The sequence below is a fragment of the Corythoichthys intestinalis genome, chromosome 13, assembly GCF_030265065.1.
Source record: "Corythoichthys intestinalis isolate RoL2023-P3 chromosome 13, ASM3026506v1, whole genome shotgun sequence".
NCBI lineage: Eukaryota > Metazoa > Chordata > Actinopteri > Syngnathiformes > Syngnathidae > Corythoichthys > Corythoichthys intestinalis.
The window spans coordinates 13316574-13340648 of NC_080407.1; the positions used below are offsets into that span (position 1 = coordinate 13316574).

General features: G+C 41.0%; 1 protein-coding gene across 1 annotated transcript in view; it reads left to right on the top strand.

Annotated features, from left to right (window-relative positions):
• exoc4 (exocyst complex component 4) overlaps positions 1-24075 on the top strand; it is a 164295-nt gene that overhangs the window by 90460 nt on the left and 49760 nt on the right. Inside the window, exon 12 of the mRNA XM_057854368.1 lies at positions 23571-23790. Within this exon, the coding sequence (XP_057710351.1) occupies positions 23571-23790 (220 nt within the window). The remainder of the gene's footprint in view (positions 1-23570; positions 23791-24075) is intronic.

Sequence of the window (24075 nt, forward strand, 5' to 3'; positions counted from 1 at the left end):
CAAATTGTGTACCTGCACATTTGGAGGAAACAAAACACAACCACTGATATTTCTTTGAGTGATCATGATGAATGGCACCCTTAATTTCTTTAAAGTTTTAAATCTTTTGAAAAAAATGTAAAAGTACTGTAGGTGTCAGTCATCAGTTGAGTTTGGAGTGGGGCAATGATAAAATTGATGGGTCTTTTCTTCGTATATGACCTTTGTTGCCAAAGTATTGGTTTGAGCACTTCCAACATCTGCTTCAGCATTTGAGATTTCGAACTCAGTCAGTCACATTCTTCCTCACCTTAAAAAAACAAAATAAATTTAAAAAAAAAAATTAGCTACTTAATAGCTTTTGAGTTGAAATCCTGATTATTTTTTTGTGTTGGAAGTATTGAGTGAATTAAAAAAAATATGAATTGAATGTATAGAAATTAAAAATGCAATAATTACCTATTTTTAATATGTAGGCTACATTAATTATCATGCACATCACCTTATATATCTTGGAAGTTATTCAAGCCATTTTTATAGCTTATTGTATCAAAATGGCAGTAATAACAGTTTGTGTCGTAAACTAGATGGAAAGTGGTTCTCAAGTAATATCAAATAAATCAATAAATTCATGTAGGGTTGTTCGATATTCATTTTCATCCAGTTTAGGGTGCTGGTTTATTTTATATCATTCAACACCAAATGCCATCAAAATAATTTATGTAAATTAAAAAATCAATTACAAGTACATTGCAAAACTTTCTTACCTTAAGTGATGAAAGCAAAGCAGTGAAGAAATCCGTGTCCACTTTGTCACCAGCTGCCAGTGAACCTTATTTTTGTTCGACAATTCTTGCATACAGCAGAGTCATTGTTCACCTTACTTCCTTTCTTGTTGGTGTAAAATGTAAAGTGGTTGCGCTAGACTTTTTCGTTGTCTGTCATTTTGACTGACAGGGTCATAAAAATCCGGTAATAATCTACTTTTACCCGTCACTTAAATTTTTTAAATGATGGTGCGTTACTTACTCAACTCTGAATAAATTGAAGAAACTACCAGCCATGTTGTGTCTACTCTCTGCTCTGTTGATTTGTCATCCAAGACTCGGGGTGCGTTCAGGTTTGAGAATAGCGCACGTACTTCTGACTCCAAGCTGTTTGTCCCTGCTTATTCAATTAGGCTACGTTCATACTACAGGTCTTAATGCACAAATCCGATTTTTTTGTCATATCCGTTTTTTTGGCGTGCCCGTTCCGACTGCTTTTGTCCATTGAGACCATTCAAGTATTACGCATGCGCTCTAATTCGCAGTCCGACACGCGCCGGTGCGCAGAAGCATCAAAACAAATGACAAGTCATTCCAGGGATATCATATTTTGCTTTTCAAAAGGAGGAGACAAATAACAGACATAAATAATCCCCGTTTAGGCTTATATTCACAGTTTATATGGACCGATAGCATGCACGCACTGTCCGTGCATGTCACACACACATACGGGCAGTTCGCCCCGACTCTCCAAGACGGGCTGCAGCCAGACCCCTCTCCCGACTCTCGGCCGTGTACGAAATGTTGAAATATAGCACACATAGAGCATAGAGAAAACCGAACATTCTCATGCTTATCCTCAACCCATTTTTATTTTTTTATGACTGTTGTCAAGCCCGGCCCTTCCCCAAAAACCGCGTTCACTGCAAGCTAGGTGCTAATAACGCACAGCTGAAATCGGATTTGGGACACTGGACGGTACAGACCGCCGCGACAGTCTGGAAAAATGTGGCCCAGATCGGATTTGAACCACATACAAAAATGACCCAGATCGGATTTGAAATGGTCCACTTCTATGCGACTTGTCCCGTTCAGACCGTCAAGTTAATGCCTGACTCGAGTCGGAAAAACACGAAAAAATTGGATTCGTGCATTTAGACCTGTAGAATGAACGTAGCCTTAGACAATGCTCTCCAAAGCTTCCTAACGTTTCCGTGTTTGCTACACCTGAATGCTAGTTCGGACATTTTTCCGAGTAAGGCCAACGACGTCATGCATCAAGAGAGACAATAGCTAATTAATATGCTCACTCCTGTGGTCTGGGGTGTGAATTGCAACCTGTCAAAATGTCGGATGGACTTCAGTTTTTTCCGTCACCATTTTAAAAAACCGGTCAACGATGGAAAATATTCGGTTAACGCGACCCCTGGTCCACAAGTGTGATTTGTAGCAATATTTTTCTCACTTTTTCCTCCACCGTTCTCATGAAGCTATTTTTTTCAACCCACTTGGAGCTTCCTCTCTTCTTCTCTGGACGACTTGTGCACACTTTACCTTCACCTCCACTCTCGAATTGCCCCTAGTGGACCGTCGAGGAATTGCTCAACAAACATTGAGCAGTTTACAGCATCCATACTCCATTGTATGGCCAATATGTTAATTCAAAGTATCGATACTTGGCGGGAGCATATCGATAACTGATCGGGTTGCAAAATATCGCGATATTTCGCTCTATCGAGATATTGTCACACTCTTACATTTCATGGTGATTTTATGCAGAAATGTGAGAAATTCCAAAAGGTTCAGATATTTTTTTCATACCATTACATGATGCCAAAATGTTAGGTGTTTCCATTATTTTGTCCAACCCATGTACCTCCCTTTGCCGAAATAGCACGAAATCAGCCAATGCGCTGCAAACCTGGCTTAATGCGTTAGATCAAGGAGGATGCAGAGATTGACACATACACACACATGCTCCCACTCCCCGCCGCTTGACGAGATAGGAGATGGAGTGAGGCCATTATGCAAATGTCAGGTGTCAAGTGTAAATGAGATTGGAAGGACGGGAAACAGAAGTATTGGATATCATCACACCGGCGAGGTGATGACAGCATCCTCAGACTGAGAATGGCAGAAAATGACGGTTATTGACAGTCTGTCTATTGGAGATGGCAGATGAGCACATTCTTTGCCTAAAATGCAACAATTTCATCAGAAATTGAAATTCTGTTGCTCTACGAGACAGAAAAATATATTAAAACAACACAATTGCTTATTATTTGCTTTTGGGACGGCAACCTAACCTTTAGTTACCCTCCACTTCATTTCCAGAAAAGCTTTTTTTTTCCCCCCGTATGGCTTTGAACATGATAAGGCGTCACATCAGAAGCGAAGTGAAACAGCAAAGAAAAAGGTCAAGGTTGTCATCTCTCTCAAGTGGACGCTCGGCCGGCAAAACATGACAACAGGTGCCCGAGAATCAATGAATAATTTAACCCCTTACATCATATTCGGCCCTCGGGCTGAAATGTAGACCGAAAGGCCGTCCGCGTGTCAGTTTGAGCGGCATCCGCCTTCATTTGGCACTCGCCCTCTATACGTCGGTGGTATTCTGCGAGCCCGAGGTATAAGACGGCCTGGGAGCCAGCTTCCCGAAATTGCATTTTGCGCCAATATGAGAGCTGTCACTCGACTCCCTCCGGGGGCGGCGCGAACGCTGATTGAGGCCTTTTTCGTGAGGTGCCACCACCATCGTGTCTTATCTTTTCGCTGCTTTTTGTAGATTTAAAATCCTGCCTTTGCTCACTTTGTCTTTTTTACCTCTTCCTCACCTCTCAATCCTTCACTCTACCTCCCCTTTGTGCACTCCCCATCACTTGGGGAGCCCTTAGGTGTGTTCCAGACCTCTCTCCACTAGTTGTCTTTATTGCACTTTTCTTTTTACATTCAATCAGACCTTCAACGGAGCCCCGAGAACTATTTCGATTTACTACCGCAGGATGGAAAGCCCAGTGTTTAACATAAAAAGGGCAGGGACGAGGGCCAAGCATTTGGAGAGAGAACAGTGACAGAGTGCTAAAAATAGTTGGAGGATAAGCAAGCAGTGATGAAATGAAATAAAGGCTGGTAAATGGAGTGATAAGTGAGTGACGAAGGGATAACATTGGTTGTGATACCTGTAGAAATTCAATGGTCTCTTTTTTCTATGAGTGCTACTATACTGGATCATAGACCTCATAACCTATTGACATGACACGGGAAACGGGGCCGATCTGTAGGGGGTCTATGTTAAAAAATTTCTATTTCAAATATTTTCAAAACCAAAGCTAAAAATAAAAATCCGGATTACCGGTAATTATTTTTTATATAAGTATAAAAAAACTTAAAATGGCTATAAAATTCTCAAATTTTACACTAGATACACAAAAATCACCAAATGCAGATATAATCACCTATATTTTCAGGATTAATACTAATATTTAATTTATCATATAGGTTTTTGCCCAAAATAGCAACTTTTTTTTTTTCGACAGCTAACAAATAACTCAATTTTCACGTCAGAAACTTAATATTTGAGGAAAACATGCAGAATTCATTATAAATAATTTATAAATAGATTATTAATAAATTCTATATGCAATCACAACTTAGAATAGAATAGAATAGAATAGAATAGAATAGAATAGAATAGAATAGAATAGAATAGAATAGAATAGAATAGAATAGCCCTTTATGGTCATTATAAAGTTGTATAGTTAGTTATATAGTTGTAGTGAATGAGGCTAGCGGCCGCCTGACGTAAACAGAGCTTTTACGGGAAAAATTATTGTGAATAGATACTTAAATCCCCGAATTCTTCATAGATATGGACGTAAAACAGTCTCGATTCTTGGTTAAAAGCAAAAAACCCGTGCATTCAGCGTTTATTTTACGTATATATGCCTATGTAAAATGCTACTCTGTTAGCGAATGAGGCTAGCGGCTGCCTGACGTAAACAGAGCTTTTCTGGAGAAAATTTTTGTGAACAAATACTTAAATCCCTTCATAGATATGGACGTAAAACAGTCTCGATTTTTGGTTAAAAGCAAAAAACAAAAACAAAAAAAACGTGCAGTTAGCGTTTATTTTATGTAAATATGTCAAAGCTTTTCTTGTTTTCTGCTTAAGTCCCAGAATTCTTAATAGATATGGATGTAAAACAGTCCTAGTTCCTGGTTAAAAGCAATAAAACGTGCCTTTAGCGTTTATTTTACGAAAATATGTCTAAGTACAATGCTACTCTGTTAGCGAATGAGGCTAGCGGCTGCCTGATGTAGACAGAGCTTTTGTGGCAAAAATTCTGGTGAATAAATGTTTAAAATCCCCGAATTCTTAATAGATATGGATGTAAAACAGTCTCGATTCTTGGTTAAAAGCAAAAAACCCGTGCATTTAGCATTTATTTTACATATATATGTCTATGTACAATGCTACTCTGTTAGTGAATGAGGCTAGCGGCCGCCTGATGTAAACAGAGCTTTTCTGGGCAAAATTCTTGTGAACAAATACTTAAATCCCTGATTTTTTTCATAGATATGGACGTTAAACAGTCTCGATTCTTGGATAAAAGCAAAAAAAACCGTGCATTTAGCGTTTATTTTACGTATACAGTATATGTCTATGTACAATGCTACTCTGTTAGCGAATGAGGGTAGCGGCTGCCTGACGTAAACAGAGCTTTTCTGGGGAAAATTCTTGTGAACAAATACTTGAATCCCTGAATTCTTCATAGATATGGACGTAAAACAGCCTCGATTCTTGGATAAAAGCAAAAAAACCCATGCATTTAGCGTTTATTTTACGTATACAGTATATGTCTATGTACAATGCTACTCTGTTAGCGAATGAGGCTAGCGGCTGCCTGACGTAAACAGAGCTTTTCTGGGGAAAATTCTTGTTAACAGATATTTAAATCCCTGAATTCATCATAGATATGGACGTAAAACAGTCTTGATTCATGGATAAAAGAAAAAAAACAGTGCATATAGCGTTAATTTTACGTATATATGTCTATGTACAATGCTACTCTGTTAGCGAATGAGGCGAGCGGCTGCCTGACGTAAACATAGCTTTTCTGGGGAAAATTCTTGTTAACAAATATTTAAATCCCTGAATTCATCATAGATATGGACGTAAAACAGTCTTGATTCCTGGTTAAAAGCAAAAAAACGTGCATTTAGCGTTTATTTTACGTAAATATGTCTAAGTACAAAGCTACTCTGTTAGCGAATGAGGCTAGCGGCCGCCTGATGTAAACAGAGCTTTTCTGGCAAAAATTCTTGTGAATAAATGTCTAAAATCCCCGAATTCTTCATAAATATGGACGTAAAACAGTCTTGATTCCTGGTTAAAAACAAAAAAACATGCAGTTAGCGTTTATTTTACGTAAATATGTCTAAGTACAATGCTACTCTTTTAGCGAATGAGGCTAGCGGCCACATGGTGTAAACAGAGCTTTTCGGGCGAAAATTCTTGTGAATAAATGATTAAATCCCCGTATTCTTCATATATATGGACGTGAAACAGTCTCGATTCTTGGTTAAAAGCACACACAAAAAACAGTGCATTTAGTGTTTATTTTACGTATATATGTCTAAGTACAATGCTAATCTGTTTGCGAATGAGGCTAGCGGCCACCTTATGTAAACAGAGCTTTTCTTGTGAAAATTCTTGTGAATAAATGCTTAAATCCTCGAATTCTTCATAGATATGGACATGAAACTGTCTCAATTCTTTGTTAAAAGAGTAAAAAAAAAAAAGGGGCATCCATTTTAAGTAAATATGGCAAACAATGATGCCAATGCCGTAGTGGCTGATTTCTCTCATTGATTTTTTTTCACAATGTTTCTTGACCTCCTAAGGTAAGGCGTGACGCAAAGAATGACGAAGTGTCAGTTCAATAGTTATGAAGTCTCTGGCTGAATGGTAGGAAAAGCTTTGTGTTATTTGGTGAGCACATTGCATGACAAATTTCACTTTCGTGTGACAAACAAGCTCACCACATTCAACAATATGAAAACATGACCTTATTAGAGAGGTAAAAAAAAAATTGGGATAAAAACAGTGCTTCATGCACGTTCACTCCCTCGTTCGCCTTGGAAGAAAGACTAACGACAAAGACGGTCTCGTTCGCAGCGTGAAAGGGCGTTAAAAAGATGGAAGGTGAGCGTTAAGAAGATGAAGGAGCGGCGGCGAGTCGACGATTTGTCTTTTGAGGTTCCGGTAGCGTCAGCTAAACAAGGCCATCTCATTTCCTGTTGTCTGCAGGAAGCAGATGTCTCGCTAGCCTTGCCGCCGCCGCTCGCTGCTTCTCGGGCGCTCATCAATCTCGCTCGTTTTAATTGGTCTGCGCCACACTGCGACAACCCGCACTTGCGCATACTAACATAGGCAAACACTTTGAAGGCATATTTGTTGCAATCATATACAGCAGGGGGCCACGATCTACACCTTGCTGTACACCAAAGAGCGATATCACACTGAAAACTGTTTAATTAATTCTTATGTCTAATTCTGCTTTTAAAAAAAAACTTTTGGTGATGTTGCCTCATTTTTCTGCATCATCCATTTTCATCAGTGCATAGTCCACCAACTCTGGTTAGACTTACCCAATATCCAGGGGCTAATTTGTGCCGGATCCTGCTGGAACAAGATCCGGCATCTCTTGATTTTGGCCTCCCTGTGTTCCAGGACTTCTCTCGGCTCTAGAAAATAATAATAATATAAAAACATTTTTTAAAAATGTATTGTAATAACCCCGAACGGTGGGAAAGAAGGAGAGGAGTCGTTGATGGGTTTCTCCACTTTATTGTGCCAACAATAAGAAAACAATAAACAAAATAGCAGCGGACTTCCGCCACATCTACCACTAACTTTTGCTTCTCACCTGTCTCCCCCTCGCTTTCTACTACCTCACAGCTCCCCAGTCCCAGTGTCTCTTAAAGGGACTGTGCATGGTTACGGACATCACAGGATAAAATAATAATATGCATAAATTCGTTTACAGAACAAATCCCAAGAATTGCATGTTGTTTCTAAAAACTGAACATCATTTGAACGAGTCGGAGATTTTTTGATGCACTGAAAAACTGGACCAACAAACCACGCCTCTGACATAAAAATATATATATATATTTTTTAAACTTGCCGCATCTGGGGAGCAAACAGCCAGGATCAAACGGTATTTCAACCAAAAAGACAGTTGCATTTACTGTCTTTTTTTCAAAAAGAAGGAAGATGGTTCAAAACGATTCAGAAAAACAACAACCGGCGATGAGGGCAGCTGCAGCTATCATGCTAATCGAAAGGACCGGGTGCAGCAGCCAAGCCGGGGCAGGAGGCTGCTACCGTGGCAGCAGCTGGTCAGGTTCAGCACTACCCGAAGTGGGGGCCAGCTACAGCGCCAGCAGTCAGCCAGGTGGACAACCAAAAGCCGGAGCCACAGGCCAGTACCCTTATGGGAATTCGGGTTTTGGCAGTACAATTTGGAAAGCGGTGGGAACTTTGGGGCCAGAGAAGACGGACGGGAGGAAACTCGCAAAAGAATATGTTTTGTTTATTGTAATCTCAGATTATTTTTTTTATTTTTATATTATTTTATTTTTATTTTATTTTTTTACAGTAAGTCCTACCTGAGGTTATGTAGGCAATTGCCCATGCTGTGCAGAGTATACCCTAAATAATTGTGAATAGTTGACATAAAATTTATACCATGGATATTATCTGAAATTGAGGCCTGTAAATCCCACAGCATGGCAAGTGGGCATTTGTGTGTTGTTTTCAGCACCATTTTCTGCGTATGTTCTGGGACCTGTGCCAGTCTCGTCATCCCTGCGCTGTCATATGTACTTTGCAATCTGGCACGTTATGATTTACAAATTAAGCACTGCCTGTATCCAATTACAGTGGGGCAAATAAGTGTTTAGTCAACCACCAATTGTGCAAGTCCTCCTACTTGAAAAGATTGGAGAGGCATTTGTCAGCAAGGGTAAACCTCAACCATGAGGGACAGAATGTGGGGGGGAATCACATTGTTTGATTTTTAAAGAATTTATTTCCAAATTAGAGTGGAAAATAAGTCACCTAAAAACAAGCAAGATTTCTGGCTGTTAATGAGGTCCAACTTCTAACGAGGCTCCACTTGTTACCTGTATTAATGGCACCTGTGTTAACTCATATCGGTATAAAAGACACCTGTCCACAACATCAGTCAGTCACACTCCGAACTCCACTATGGCCAAGACCAAAGAGTTGTCAAAGGACACCAGAGACAAAATTGTAGACCTGCACCAGGCTGGGAAGACTGAATCTGCAATAGGTAAAACGTTTGGTGTAAAGAAATCAACTGTGGGAGCAATTATTAGAAAATGGAAGACATACAAGACCACTGATAATCTCCCTCGATCTTGGGCTCCATGCAGGATCTCACCCCTTGTCGTCAAAATGAAAACAAGAAAGGTGAGCAAAAATCCCAGAACCACACAGGGCGACCTAGTGAATGACCTACAGAGAGCTGGGACCACAGTAACAAAGGCTACTATCAGTAACACAATGCGCCGCCAGGGACTCAAATCCTGCACTGCCAGACGTGTCCCCCTGCTGAAGTTAGTACACGTCCAGGCCAGTCTGAGAGCATTTGGATGATCCAGAATAGTACTGGGAGAATGTGTTATGGTCAGATGAAACCAAAATAGAACTTTTTGGTAGAAACACAGGTTCTCGTGTTTGGAGGAGAAAGAATACTGAATTGCATCCAAAGAACACCATACCCACTGTGAAGCATGGGGGTGAAAACATCATGCTTTGGGGCTGTTTTTCTGCGAAGAGACCAGGACGACTGATCTGTGTAAAGAAAAGAATGAATGGGGTCATTTATCGAGAGATTTTGAGTGAAAATCTCCTTCCATCAGCAAGGGCATTGAAGATGAGACGTGGCTGGGTCTTTCAGCATGACAATGATCCCAAACACACAGCCAGGGCAACAAAGGAGTGGCTTCGTAAGAAGCATTTCAAGGTCCTGGAGTGGCCTAGCCAGTCTCCAGATCTCAACCCCATGGAAAATCTGTGGAAGGAGTTGAAAGTCCGTGTTGCTCAACGACATCCCCAAAACATCACTGCTCAAGAGGAGATCTGCATGGAGGAATACCAGCAACAGTGTGTGAAAAGCTTGGGTACATAACAAATTATTGAGATGAACTTTTGGTATTGACCAAATACTTATTTTCCACCATGATTTGCAAATACATTCTTTAAAAATTAAGCAATGTGATTTTGTGTGGGTTTTTTTTTTTTTTTTTTGTGCACTTTCTGTCTCTCATGGTTGAGGTTTACCCATGTTAACAATTACAGGCCTCGCTAATATTTTCAAGTGGGAGAACTTGCACTATTTGTACTAAATACTTATTTTCCCCACTGTATATCCTCATGTACATGCATCAAACCCCACACTGCATTGCTAAAGACAAGTGGAGGCTGACACACTGGCATCTGCTGGTAGAAGTGGAGATTGCATTAGTGTTGATTAAAATAACTGTATTTGAATCACAATGATTGGATAAACTCTCTTGTGGCTTTTTGGCAGGACTACTTAATTGTGTGTATAACACGACATCATGTCCATACATGTCAATCGCCCAAATCAAGCATTTAGATTTTAATAAACCCTCGTCAAACTTTTTGATTTGAAATATCTAGACGCTGCCCCTCCATCTCATTAATTCAAAGCCATAATAAAAGTAAGCACACGGCGAGCTGTAATCCGAGAGAATCGATACTGAGTGCGCAGTTGAATAACAATTAAAAGGCGAGAAAAGATTTAGCGTCAGTGTCGACCATGCGGCGGGAAAACTCTCCGAGTGTCTTCCATCCATTAGGATCCTTTAACGACTTTGACATTCTTGCTGAAGTGGCTGAGGAGTGCTGCAGGAAAGAATCATTGCAAATAGATAAGTGCTTAGGAGTGTCACTGGATGGGCTGCGTTATGCCGTTATGGCTTCTCCTCCTTTATTCCAATGTTTTCGATGGCCGGCAGTGGAATAAGAATTTGACTGAGCTTTGACCAAAAAGGAAAAAAAAATCTATCCCATTTATCTTTCGGCATGGTTGCGCCTCAGCCGTGGATGGAGACGGATGGCGAAAAGCGTTTCTTACCTGGGGTTTGTTTTCCAAATGCGGGCAATGAATTCTGGGTTGGCGCCAGCGTATTTGAGTATCTTCCGTTTGCTTTGCACGAGACAATCAGGTCCCCCGGAAATCCGAGCGCCATTAGGGTATGCAGCGGGTTAACTCATTAGCTCAAATCCCTTCCGGTAAAAATACATAATGCCATGCAAGAGCGACGGTATTCCTACTCGCACACGCGAGGCCATGACATGGACAATTATCCGGCTCCCAAGCATAGACTTCGACATCTGTTTGCTAATGACGGATAATTACATGCTGTCAAGCGCAATCACCAGTTGCTGTATGGGAAGTGGATGTTGGTTCTAAATTTGGATGAAGGAAGGTACACACTTAAAACCTACTCCAGGACTGGTGTCAACAAGATCAATTCTATTTAGACTAGAGGAACCAAGAATTGTTTTGAATCCCATGTGACCTGTTCGGAAGAGCTTGAAAATTGATGCAATTTGAGTTTATGCTCTCATACAGTTTTCTTCTGTTGTGGGAAGTCTATTAATTAATTTGATTATTGGTAAATCTTGGTAAGTCTTGTCCGCCATTTTATCTTCAGTCGGTTTTTTTTTTAAAGCCGCGTAAACAGTCCCTTGTACCTTGTATTTTGACTGATTTTGCAAGGCCCACAGAAAATTCTGTTCTATTGCTTTATAAACATGGAACCCACCAAAAGAAAGATTACTCTCTTCTTTCAGCAGAAAAAAAAGTAAGTTCATTTCTTTTTCCATTCTTTATAAATTAGTATGGGAAAATAGCTTAGTTTGAGCAATTTTCCAATTTCTGATGAAAAAGCAGAGAAATTGAGATTTCAAACATAACTTTGACTTTAACACAGCTATTTTTTGCTTTAGTTACATCCCAAACATCTGATTAATGTTTTCCTTTTACCAAATAACATAAACAACCAGACAAATAGAGCTTTTGATCGCAAAGTAACAATTTATTTACACATAACTAACTGAGAGATAACGCTTGGTGGCCGCGACAGCGGGTTTAACTTTTCCCTAATCGCCGCCTGACTCATAAAGATGGATTTTTTTATGTATTTCTTTTGTGGAGACCACTGTCTCGTTCGCCTGGGGAACTTGTGTTCCTTGGGGGGAACTGGTTCATCCGTGCGGGACACTGGAGGGTGCGAGGGACGCTAGCACGGCGGCGTGGGCTCTGCTCAGCGAGCAGCACGGACTCAGCTACGCTGTACTGTTTGAATTTGGTTGATGGGGGTCTTACCAAATGCGCTACTGCCCTCCAGTGGCCAGTTTTATTGCTTTAAAATGGGTTTTGAGCTTTGTGCGTTCTATCTTAGATACAGTTGTGGTCAAAAGTTTACATACACTTGTGAAGAACATAATGTCATGGCTCTCTTGAGTTTCCAGTTATTTCTACAACTCTGATTTTTGTCTGATAGAGTGATTGGAACAGATACTTCTTTGTCACAAAAAACATTCATGAAGTTTGGTTCTTTTATGACTTTATTATGGGTGAACAGAAAAAAGTGATCAAATCTGCTGGGTCAAAAATATACATACAGCAGCGCTAATATTTGGTAACATGTCCCTTGGCCATTTTCACTTTAATTAGGCGCTTTTGGTAGCCATCCACAAGCTTCTGGCAAGCTTCTGGTTGAATCTTTGACCACTCCTCTTGACAGAATTGGTGCAGTTCAGTTAAATTTGATGGCTTTCTGACATGGACTTGTTTCTTCAGCATTGTCCACAAGTTCTCATCGGGGTTTAAGTCAGGACTTTGGGAAGGCCATTCGAAAACCTTAATTCTAGCCTGATTTAGCCATTCCATTACCACTTTTGGTGTGTGTTTGGGGTCATTGTCCCGTTGGAACACTCAACTGCGCCCAAGACCCAATCTTCAGGCTGATGACGTTAGGTTATCTTGAAGAATTTGAAGGTAATCCTCCTTCTTCATTATCCCATTTACTCTCTGTAAAGCACCACTTCCATTGGTAGAAAAACAGCCCCACAGTATAATACTACCACCACCGTGCTTGACGGTAGGCATGTTGTACTTGGGGTTAAAGGCCTCACCTTTTCTTCTCCAAACATATTGCTGGGCATTGTGGCCAAACAGCTCGATTTTTGTTTTGTCTGACCACAGAACTTTCCTCCAGAAGGTCTTATCTTTGTCCATGTGATCAGCAGCAAACTTCAGTCGAGCCTTTTGGAGCAAGGGCTTACTTCTTGCACGGCACCCTCTCAGTCCATGGAGATGCAAAACACGCTTAGCTGTGGACAATGACACCTGTGTTCCAGCAGCTTCTAATTCTTGGCAGATCTGCTTTCTGGTTATTCTCGGTTGAATCTTCACCCCAAGACCAATTTTCTCTCAGCAGCAGGTGATAGCTTGCGTTTTCTTCCTGATCGTGGCAGTTACAAAACAGTGCCATGCACTTTATACTTACAAACAATTGTTTGCACTGTTGCTCTTGGGACCTGCAGCTGCTTTGAAATGGCTCCAAGTGACTTTCCTGACTTGTTCAAGTCAATGATTGGCTTTTTCAGATCCATGTATGTATATTTTTGACCCAGCAGATTTGATCACTTTTTCTGTTAACCCATAATAAAGTCATAGAAGAACCAAACTTCATGAATGTTTTTTGTGACAAAGAAGTATCAATCACTCTATCGGAGAAAAATCAGAGTTGTAGAAATAACTGGAAACTCAAGAGAGCCATAACATTATGTTCTTCACAAGTGTATGTAAACTTTTGACCACAACTGTAAATGGGAACCTATAGATGATGATTGTCAAAACAAACCCCCCCCCCCAAAAAACGCAAAAGATGCATAAAAATAAAAAAATAAATAAAATGAGTGAACTCATTTGCTCAAAAAAAGTATAAATACGTTCTATTTTTAATTGCTTTAGTGTCCCAAAAACATATTTTTATGTGTTTTATGGATTTTTTAACAAGAGAAATCTCTAGGTTCTGATTCAACTTAGCTCCAAAGCACAAAGCTGAAAATCCATTTTAAAGCAATTAAACTGGCCACTGGAGGGCAGTAGCGCATTTGGTAAGACCCCCAACCCAACCAACATTCAACAGAACGAACGTCCGGCCCCACGGCCAGGGGGCCGGCGGAGGACAACCGAATGGACGTCCAGGATGCCAGGCGGCAAACGACCGAGCAGAACAACTGGGACCACCAGTGTAGCGGACGATGCCATTGAGTCCGTGCTGGAAAAACTCAAAAAAATCTATCTGTATAAAACAAGCGGCGATGAGGAAAAAGTTTACCCCGGCCGTCAAGGTCACAACAGGGTCATCTATCAGTTAGTTATGTGTAAATAAATTGTTACTTTGCTATCAAAAACTCTATTTGTCTTGTTGTTTATGTTATTTTGTAAAAGGAAAACATTATTCAGATGTTTGGGATGTAACTAAAGCAAAAAATAGCTGTTTTAAAGCCAAAGTTATGTTTGAAATGTATGCTTTTACAAAAAGCTCAATTTCTCTGTTTTTTTTTTATCAGAAATTGGACAATTGCTCAAACTAAGCTATTTTCGAATGCTGATTACTAAAGAATGGAAAAAGATATGAACTAACTTTTGTTTCCTGCTGAAAGAAGAGAGTCTAATCTTTCGTTTGGTTGGTTCCATGTTTATATAGCAATACGACAGAATTTTCAGTGGGCCATGCAAAATCAGTGAAAATCCAGTAAAACGGCCGAGAGCGAAGGGGTTTGCACCGGTGAAAATGGCTGGGAGTGAATGAGTTAAAATGATGTGTTCTGTCCTCACTAAACGTGAAGTTGTTCAGCTTGACAAACAAGGCAACAGTGATTTTTGAAGTGTTTTACTTCTCTCACTTTTTACAGTTTGTAAAGCTGTAACATACATATGTACATTTATGTTCAAAACGACACGCATTTTAACAATAAAACACGTGATACAAAACAATTGGTGTTCAATCGTCCATCTAGTGTTAGCGATATGTAAATTTAATAGACTAAATTAGCTTGATTTGCCGAACCAAAGTCCGCTAGCTTAAATGCCACGAATTCCAACGTTTTGACAATTCTCTTCGCAAAACTCCACAAACTCTAAACTTAATTTCAAATGCATATAAAAACATATATTAGCTGAAACAACTTACAGCCTGATGTGGGCCAAACAAGAGCGCAGCTGTCCTTTATCCATGTCAGACGAGTCTGCTTTTCAGCCATTCAAGGACACAGTCCAGCCAGACCCAATGCTGCACACCAGAGGGCAGTGTATCCTCCATCATTATCCAAAATAAAATACTTTTGGGCTTTATGGATAGATGTTTTGAGATTTAGGGATACTTAAAGGGTTAATTCAGATTTACTCATCGTCACCCGGTGACTATCTGTATTGTTAAAAAAATATATGTATACAGTGGTATGAAAAAGTATCTGAACCTTTTGGAATTTCTCACATTTCTGCATAAAATCCCCATCAAATGTGTCTTTGTCAAAATCACACAGATGAAAATACAGTGTCTACTTTTACTAAAACCACCCAAACATTTCTGGGTTTTCATATTTTAATGAGGATAGCATGCCAACAATGACAGAAGGGGAAAAAAATAGTCAGTGAACCCTCTGCCTAAGGAGACTTAAAGAGCAATTGAAACCAATTTTACCAAACATTTTAAGTCAGGTGTGTGCCCAATCACTGATGCATGGTTTAAAGCTGCCTTGCCCACGCTAAAATACACACCTGGTAAGAAATGTCTTGATGAGAAGCATTGTCTGATGTGCATCATGGTTCGGTCAAAAGAGCTGTCTGAAGACCTGCGATCAAGGATTGTTGATATGTATAGAGCTGGGAAAGGATACAAAACCATCTCTAAAAGTCTGGAGGTTCATTAATCGACACTCAGAGACGTTGTCTACAAATGGAGAGAGTTTGGCACTGTTGCTTCTCACCCAAGGAGTGGCCGTCCACCAAAGATGACATCAATAGTTCAGCGCAGAATACTCAGAGAGGTATAACGAACCCTAGAGTGTCTGCTAAAGACTTACAGAAATCACTGGCACAGTCCAATATTTCTGTGCACACATCGACTATATGTAAAACTATGGCCAAGAATGGTGTTCATGGGAGGACTCCACAGGGGAAGCCACTCTTGTCTAAAATAAACATTGTTGCTCGTTTAATGTTTGCAAAAAGGCACTTGGACACCCCACAGACGTTATGGCAAAATATTTTGTGGACTGATGAAACCAAAGTTGAATTGTATGGAATAACACACTACGTCATGTGTGGAGGAAACAGCTCACCAACATCCAATCCTCATCCCCACTGTGAAGCATGAAGGAGGGAGCATCATGATTTGGGGCTGTTTTGCTTACTCAGAGCCTGGACAGCTTGCAATCATTAATGGACGAATGAATTCAAAAGTTTATCAGAATGTTTTGCAGGAAAACCTGAGGCCGTCTGTCAGAGAGTTGAAGCTAAAGAGAGGATGGATGCTGCAACAAGACAACGATCTAAAACACAGAAATAAATCAACTTCAGAATGGTTTCAGAAGAACGAAATACATGTTCTGGGGTGGCCAATTAAAAGTCCAGACTTGAACCTCATTGAGATGCTGTGGCATGACCAAAAGACAGCGATTCATGTCAAACATCCCGGGAATCTGACTTCACTACAGCAGTTTTGTAGAGAAGAATGGGCCAAGATTAGTCCTGATCGATGTGCCAGACTGATCTGCAGCTACAGGAAGCGTCTGGTTGAAGTTATTGCTGCCAAAGCGGTGGCCACAAAATATTAAATGTGATGCCCCCTTCTGTTATTCTTTGCATACTATCCCCATTAAAATATGAAAAGCTATAAATGTTTGGGTGGTTTCAGGTAAATCACTGTTTTTTCATCTGTGTGATTTTGACAAAGATCACATCAAATTTGATGGTGATTTTATTCAGAAGTGTGAGAAATTCCAAAAGGTTCAGATACTTTTTCAAACCACTGTATATGCAGTGTATATATTACAGGGCTTTAGTACATGCAAATTCTTTAAGTGCTTTATTGGAAATAATACGCCTGTTCCTAGTTTTCACTGGTGTTTCATTGCTTGATCATCCAATGGTGAGCAATCACGATCAAATCTCAGCCCCCTCCCTATCCTCGCCCTCAGCACTGTACTACAACCTTCACAGCTTGTCACTGTTTGTCTGAGCTCGCAAGGGCGGCTAAGTGAATTATTTAAGGCTATTAAGATTTCACACACCGGGCTGAGTCGCGGACGAGCGCTCGCTGCGGCTGCCGTTTCCATAGCTACCCGACCGATGCTCCCGATCCGACCGTTTTCGGTTCATCGTCTGTTTACCGCCATCATGCAGCGTGGCCGATTCCGTTTACCTCAGTCCAACCCTTCTGGTGTCCTCATACGTGTCCACGCTCCTCTCCTCCAGATGGCACGTTTACTACCCGTTGGGGCCTCGCCGCATTACTCAAATGTTATCACCTCTGTCGGCGGAAAAATCCATCTGTGCTCACACACAAAGCGGACGATCCATCATCTTGACTGTCGTTTCGAAACAATGACAGTAATGACAGCTCGGGATGGATCCCGGGGCAACGAGGCGCGCTGTTAAAGTGGCAACTTTCTGCCCGCAAAATTGATTTTTTTTCTTTTGATGATGAAGTTGTCAGCAGAAAGGGTATTTTCTCTTGAAAAGCAAAGGACACGCTGGTGTGTGGGTGTTTAAGTTCTCTCCATATTTATAGAGAAGAGCTGTTTATCTGGCCCGCATTGTTTGACAGCTTTAATTAGGCCACAGAAGAGTTTCTCCCACTTTGCACTGCGGTCGACTTCGGAGAATCAATGAAGGATTTACAGTGGCTTTAGACTGCACACACGAGGCCTCCAGTCTTGCTGACTAATTGGGTGCAAATGCTGAGTAGCGTGTGAGTCTGCGAGTTTAGTCCGCGGGAATTGTTTTGTTTCGCTGGAGGCTACGAGCTACAGACTTCATATTCAAAAGCGCCAAACAAAATAAGTCGTGAGGCACATGACAACACTGGATATCAGTATGAAACCACTAAAAAATGGTATATTGAGATGTCAACATTTTCATAGGCTGGAAATGACTGTCCGACAGTGGGGCAAATAAGTATTTAGTCAACCACTAATGGTGCAAGTTCTCCTACTTGAAAAGATTATAGAGGCCTGTAATTGTCAACATTTGTAAACCTCAACCATGAGAGACAGAATGTGGAAAAAAAAAACAGAAAATCACATTGTCTGATTTTTAAAGAATTTATTTCCAAATTAGAGTGGAAAATAAGTATTTGGTCACGTACAACAAGCAAAATTTCTGGCTGTCAAAGATGTCTAACTTCTTCTAACGAGGCTCCACTCCAGGGGTCGCGTTAACCGAATATTTTCTGTCGTTGACCGGTTTTTTAAAACGGTGACGGAAAAAGCTGAAGTCCATCCGTCATTTTGACAGGTTGCAATTCACACCCCAGACCACAGGGTGGCGAGTGAGCATATTAATTAGCTATTGTCTCTCTTGATGCATGACGTCGTTGGCCTTACTCGGAAAAATGTCAAGGCAACTGAGCGTCCGAACTAAGGCTACGTTCATACTACAGGTCTTAATGCATGAATCCGATTTTTTCGTGTTTTTCCGACTCGAGTGAGGCATTAACTTGACTGTCTGAACGTGACAAGTCGCATAGAACGGGGCCATTTCAAATCCGATCTGGGTCACTTTCGTTTGTTGTCTAAATCCGATCTGGGCCACATTTTTCCAGACTGTCGCGGCGGTCTGTACTTTCCAGTCCCGCAAATCGGATTTAATGCAGCAATTACGTCATCAAAAAGCGAGAGACGTACGGTAGCTACGGTAGCGATGCAGCTGTGCGTTATTAGCGCCTAGCTTGCCTTGAACACGGCTTTTTAGGAAGGGTCGGACTTGACAACAGTCATAAAAAAATAAAAATAGGTTTGAGGATAAGCCTGAAAATGATCGGTTTTCTCTCTGCTCCATATAAGCAATATTTTAACATTGCTTACACGGCCGAGAGTCGGGGCAAACTGCCCGTATGTGTGTGTGACATGCACGAACAGTGCGTGCATGCTATCGATCCGTATACTTTGAATATAAGCCTAAACGGGGATTATATATGCCTGTTATTTGTGTCCTCTTTTTGACAGCAACAAGCCTATGGCTACGTTCATACTACAGGTCTTAATGCACGAATCCGATTTTTTGTCATATCTGCGCACTAATTCGCAGTCCGACATGCGCTGAGCAAGACGACCCGCATAGGCAGAAGCATCAAAACAAACGACCATACAATCACACATGCGGGCTGTCATCCGTCATTCCAGGGATGTCATATTTTGCTTATTAAAAAGAGGACACAAATAACAGGCATAAATAATCCCCGTTTAGGCTTATATTCAAAGTATATGGATCGATAGCATGCACGCACTGTTCGTGCATGTCACACACACATATGAGCAGTTTGCCCCGACTCTCGGCCGTGTAAGCAATGTTGGAATATTGCTTATATGGAGCAGAGAGAAAACCGATCATTCTCAGGCTTATCCTCGAACCCTTTTTTTTTTTTTTTTTTTTTTTTTTTTTTAATGACTTGTCAAGTCCGACCCTTCCTAAAAAGCCGTGTTCAAGGCAAGCTAGGCGCTAATAACGCACAGCTGCTCGATGTGTGATGGCGCGGTGTGGATTCCCTGTTAAGCTTGTTCGGACAGAATATTAATCAAAGATGAATGAAAACTAAATGCTATTGAATATGTCATTATTAACATTTTAAAAATTTAAGTTACGGGTAAAAATAGATTATCACCGGATTTTTATGACCCTGTCAGTCAAAATGACAGACAACGAAAAAGTCTAGCGCGACCTCTGCTCGTTACCTATCCTAATGGCACCTGTTTTAACTCATTATCGGAATAAAAGACACCTGTCCACAATCTCAGTCAGTCACACTCCAAACTCCACTATGGCTAAGACCAAAGAGCTGTCAAAGGACACCAGAGACAAAATTGTAGACCTGCACCAGGCTTGGAAGACTGAATCTTCAATAGGTAAAACGCTTGGTGTAAAGAAATCAACTGTGGGAGCAATTATTAGACAATGGAAGACATACAAGACTACTGATCATCTCCCTCGATCTGGGGCTCCATGCAAGATCTCACCCCGTTGCGTCAAAATGATAACAAGAACGGTGAGCAAAAATTCCAGAACGACTCGGGGGGACCTCGTGAATGACCTACAGAGAGCTGGGACCACAGTAACAAAGGCCACTATCAGTAACACAATGCGCCACCAGGGACTCAAATCCTGCACTGCCAGACGTGTCCCCCTGCTGAAGAAAGTACACGTCCAGACCCGTCTGCGGTTCGCTAGAGAGCATTTGGATGATCCAGAAGAGGACTGAGAGAATGTGTTATGGTCAGATGAAACCAAAATAGAACTTTTTGTGTAGAAACACAGGTTCTCGTGTTTGGAGGAGAAAGAATACTGAATTGCATCCGAAGAACACCATACCCACTGTGAAGCATGGGGGTGGAAACCTCATGCTTGGGGCTGTTTTTCTGCAAAGGGACCAGGACAACTGATCTGTGTAAAGGAAAGAATGAATGGGGCAATGTATCGAGAGATTTTAAGTGAAAATCTCCTTCCATCAGCAAGGGCATTGAAGATGAGACATGGCTGGGTCTTTCAGTATGACAATGATCCCAAACACACAGCCAGGGCAACAAAGAAAAGGCTTCCTAAGAAGCATTTCAAGGTCCTGGAGTTGCCTAGCCAGTCTCCAAATCTCAACCCCATAGAAAATCTGTGGAGGGAGTTGAAAGTCCGTGTTGCCCAACGACAGCCCCAAAACATCACTGCTCTAGAGGAGATCTGCATGGAGGAATGGGCCAAAATAACAGCAACAGTGTGTGAAAAGCTTGTGAAGAGTTACAGAAAACGTTTGGCCTCCTTTATTGCCAACAAAGGGTACATAACAAGTTACTGAGATGAACTTTTGGTATTGACCAAATACTTATTTTCCACCATGATTTGCAAATAAATTCTTTAAAAATCAAACAAAGTGATTTTCTGTTTTTTTTTTTCCACATTCTGTCTCTGATGGTTGAGGTTTACTCATGTTGACAATTACAGGCCTCTCTAATATTTTCAAGTGGGAGAACTTGCACAATTAGTGGTTGATTAAATACTTATTTGCCCCACTGTATGTGTTGTGGTTTTATAACCCTGGGATTTTTAGAGGGGAACAGAAACAGTGGAAAAACAACTCGAATGATTGTTGCTTATTTACTTTTTGTTTGAAAATCTCTTTTTGATCTTCAAACAATAGCTCCTTCTTGTTTTATCCTCGCATCCTCACATAACCCTCGCTCTGTTATTGTTGTCTCCCCGGTCTACTGTACGGTACACCGGGGTCACGGGTAGCCACACATCTTGTAGGTCAAGCAATCCTATTTTTTCCCTCCAAGGGCTTTGATTTATTTGCGCATTTATATGTGCCACGCGCTCGACGAGGCGCTCGCTCTTGCGTGGCGTCGGCCCCGCGGCGCGTGCGAGACGGGGTCAGCGGCCGGCGATCCTGACAAACGAGGTGCGCGCGTGCCTCGCCGAAGCCATACGTTAGTGTCCGACCTACATCTGGACCGCCGTGAGGCACTTTGCTGAACGGATTCCTAATGGACTCTACAGTCCAGTCCCTGACAAAAGTCTTGTCGCTTATCCATTTTGTAGAAACAATTGCTAATAACCTGGCTTTTAATTATTCGATTGGTTTCAGAAATGGCACATATGAAAGCTAAGACCCTTCCTAATGATGTTGAATGGACAGAAATATATTTGTTGCACTGAAAAAAAGATTAATCATTTAATAAAGACATCAAGGTAAAATTTTGGCATGACAAAAGTTTTGTCGCCTCCAGAAAGTAGTGTGAAAATCGAACAAAAAATCGACTTCAAATTCAAAAATATGTTACATAACATAAGCGAATTTAGTAGTGGTGCTTTGAGATCCAAATTTAATATTTTGTATGACTTCCAATGGCTTGAAGGACTGCATCCGTGTGGTTCGGCACAATTCATTGATGCTACTGATGCTAACTACACATAAAATGTCCCACACTGTGAACATGTGATGGAAACTATTGTATCGTCCTCGTGTCGTTTATGTTTTAGTCAACCAAACCATGTTTTTAACTCGTTATCGTCTCGTTATCGTCATGAAAAAATTGTTTTTTGACGAAATATTTTCGTTATAGTCATCGTTGACGAAAACATGCCAACTTTATTTCATGTTTAGCTAACCAGATATGTTGGATTATATCGCAAACTACAGTCCCTTACAAAACTCTTGTTGCTTATCCATTTTGTAGAAACAATTCTTAATAACCTGACTTTTGATCATTCAATTGGTTTCAGAAATGGCTCATATGAAAGCTAAGACCCTCCCAAATGATGTTGAATGTACAAAAATATGTTTGTTTCACTCAAAAAAGATTTATCATTTCATGAAGACATGAAGGTCGAATTTTGGCAAGACAAAGTTTTGTCTCCTACTGAAAGTAGTGTGAAAATTGAACAAAAAATCGACTTCAAATTCAAAAATATGTTACATAACGTAAGCGAATTTAGTAGTGGTGCTTTGAGATCCAAATTTAATATTTTGTATGACTTCCAATGGCTTGAAGGACTGCATCCGTGTGGTTCGGCAAGGATTCATACAATTCATTGATAAATTCATCAGGAACATCAAAGAAAGCAGTCTTGCATGCCTCCCAGAGTTCATCAACATTCTTGGGTTTCGTCTTCCATGCTTCCTCTTTCATCATGTTCATGTTTGTGACTGGGCTGGCCAGTTCTGGAGGATCTTGATCTTCTTTGCCTTGAGGAACTTTGAGGTAGAGATTGAAGTATGCGATGGAGCACCATCCTGTCCCTTTTTATGGTTAGGAATGTATGTGGCAGCTAAGATTTGTTGATATTTCACCCTGCAGATCTCTCAGGGTGCACACAATTAAAAAACCGTGTTGCATTTGCCAAGGCCCACAGCCTGTCAAAAGGATGGACGCTGGAAAAGTGGCAGAAGGTGGATTTTTCAGATGAATCTTCCATTGAATTACACCACAGTCATCGCGAATATTGCAGGAGACTTACTGGAGCCCGCATGGATCCGAGATTCTCTCAGAAAACAGTGAAGTTTGGTGGTGGCAAAATCATGGTCTGGGCTTACATCCAGTGTGGGGGTGTGCGAGAGATCTGCAGGGTGGAAGGCAACATAAATCGTCTGAAATATCAACAAATCTTAGCTGCCTCTTATATCCCGAACCATAAAAAGGGACAAATTCTGCAGAAGGATGGTGCTCCATCGCATAATTCAATCTCTACCTCAAAGTTCCTCAAGGCAAAGAAGACCAAAGAAAGAAAGTCAGGTTATTAGCAACTGTTTCTACAAAATTGATAAGCAACAAGACTTTTGTCAGGCACTGTATCCCTGAGTTGTCAAATGGGTGGTTGGAACAAAAGTGTTGGGATGTTTCATTTCCAGCTAATGATTTAGTCTGAAACACATTATTCAACTATTTAAATGATTCCAACAAACTTACTTTCCACACAGGTTCATTCATGAGATCGAGATGAACATGGGAGCGGGCCAAGCCAAGCAGTGCCAACTCCGAAGCTTCCTCACGTACTACATCAACGACCTTTTCCTCAACCAAGTACGCACGGAGATCAACAAGGATATAGAGGCAGTGAGCAAGGTGGCCGACCCCTTGAAAATCCTCGCCAGTGCTGACACCATGAAAGTTCTAGGCGTGCAGAGACCTGTTCTCCAGGTGAGGATGTAAAATTACACGTATCCAATAAAAAAAAAAAAAATAGGAGAAATGATCATTCCACTTGAAGGAATCTGACCTTCTAGCCAAATCGACGGAATCGCGCCAGCCGAACCACCGGACTTGCGCTGGTGCAGCTCCAACAATCCGACCAAACTCCGCGCGTTCACCTTAGTCCAAACCCTTTGTACTGACTCCATTTTGAAAGGTTTTAAGAAGGCTCCCCGAGAACAAGTTGACAATTTATTGAGGTCGACAGCGATCAAACAGCAAGGGGAAACAGAA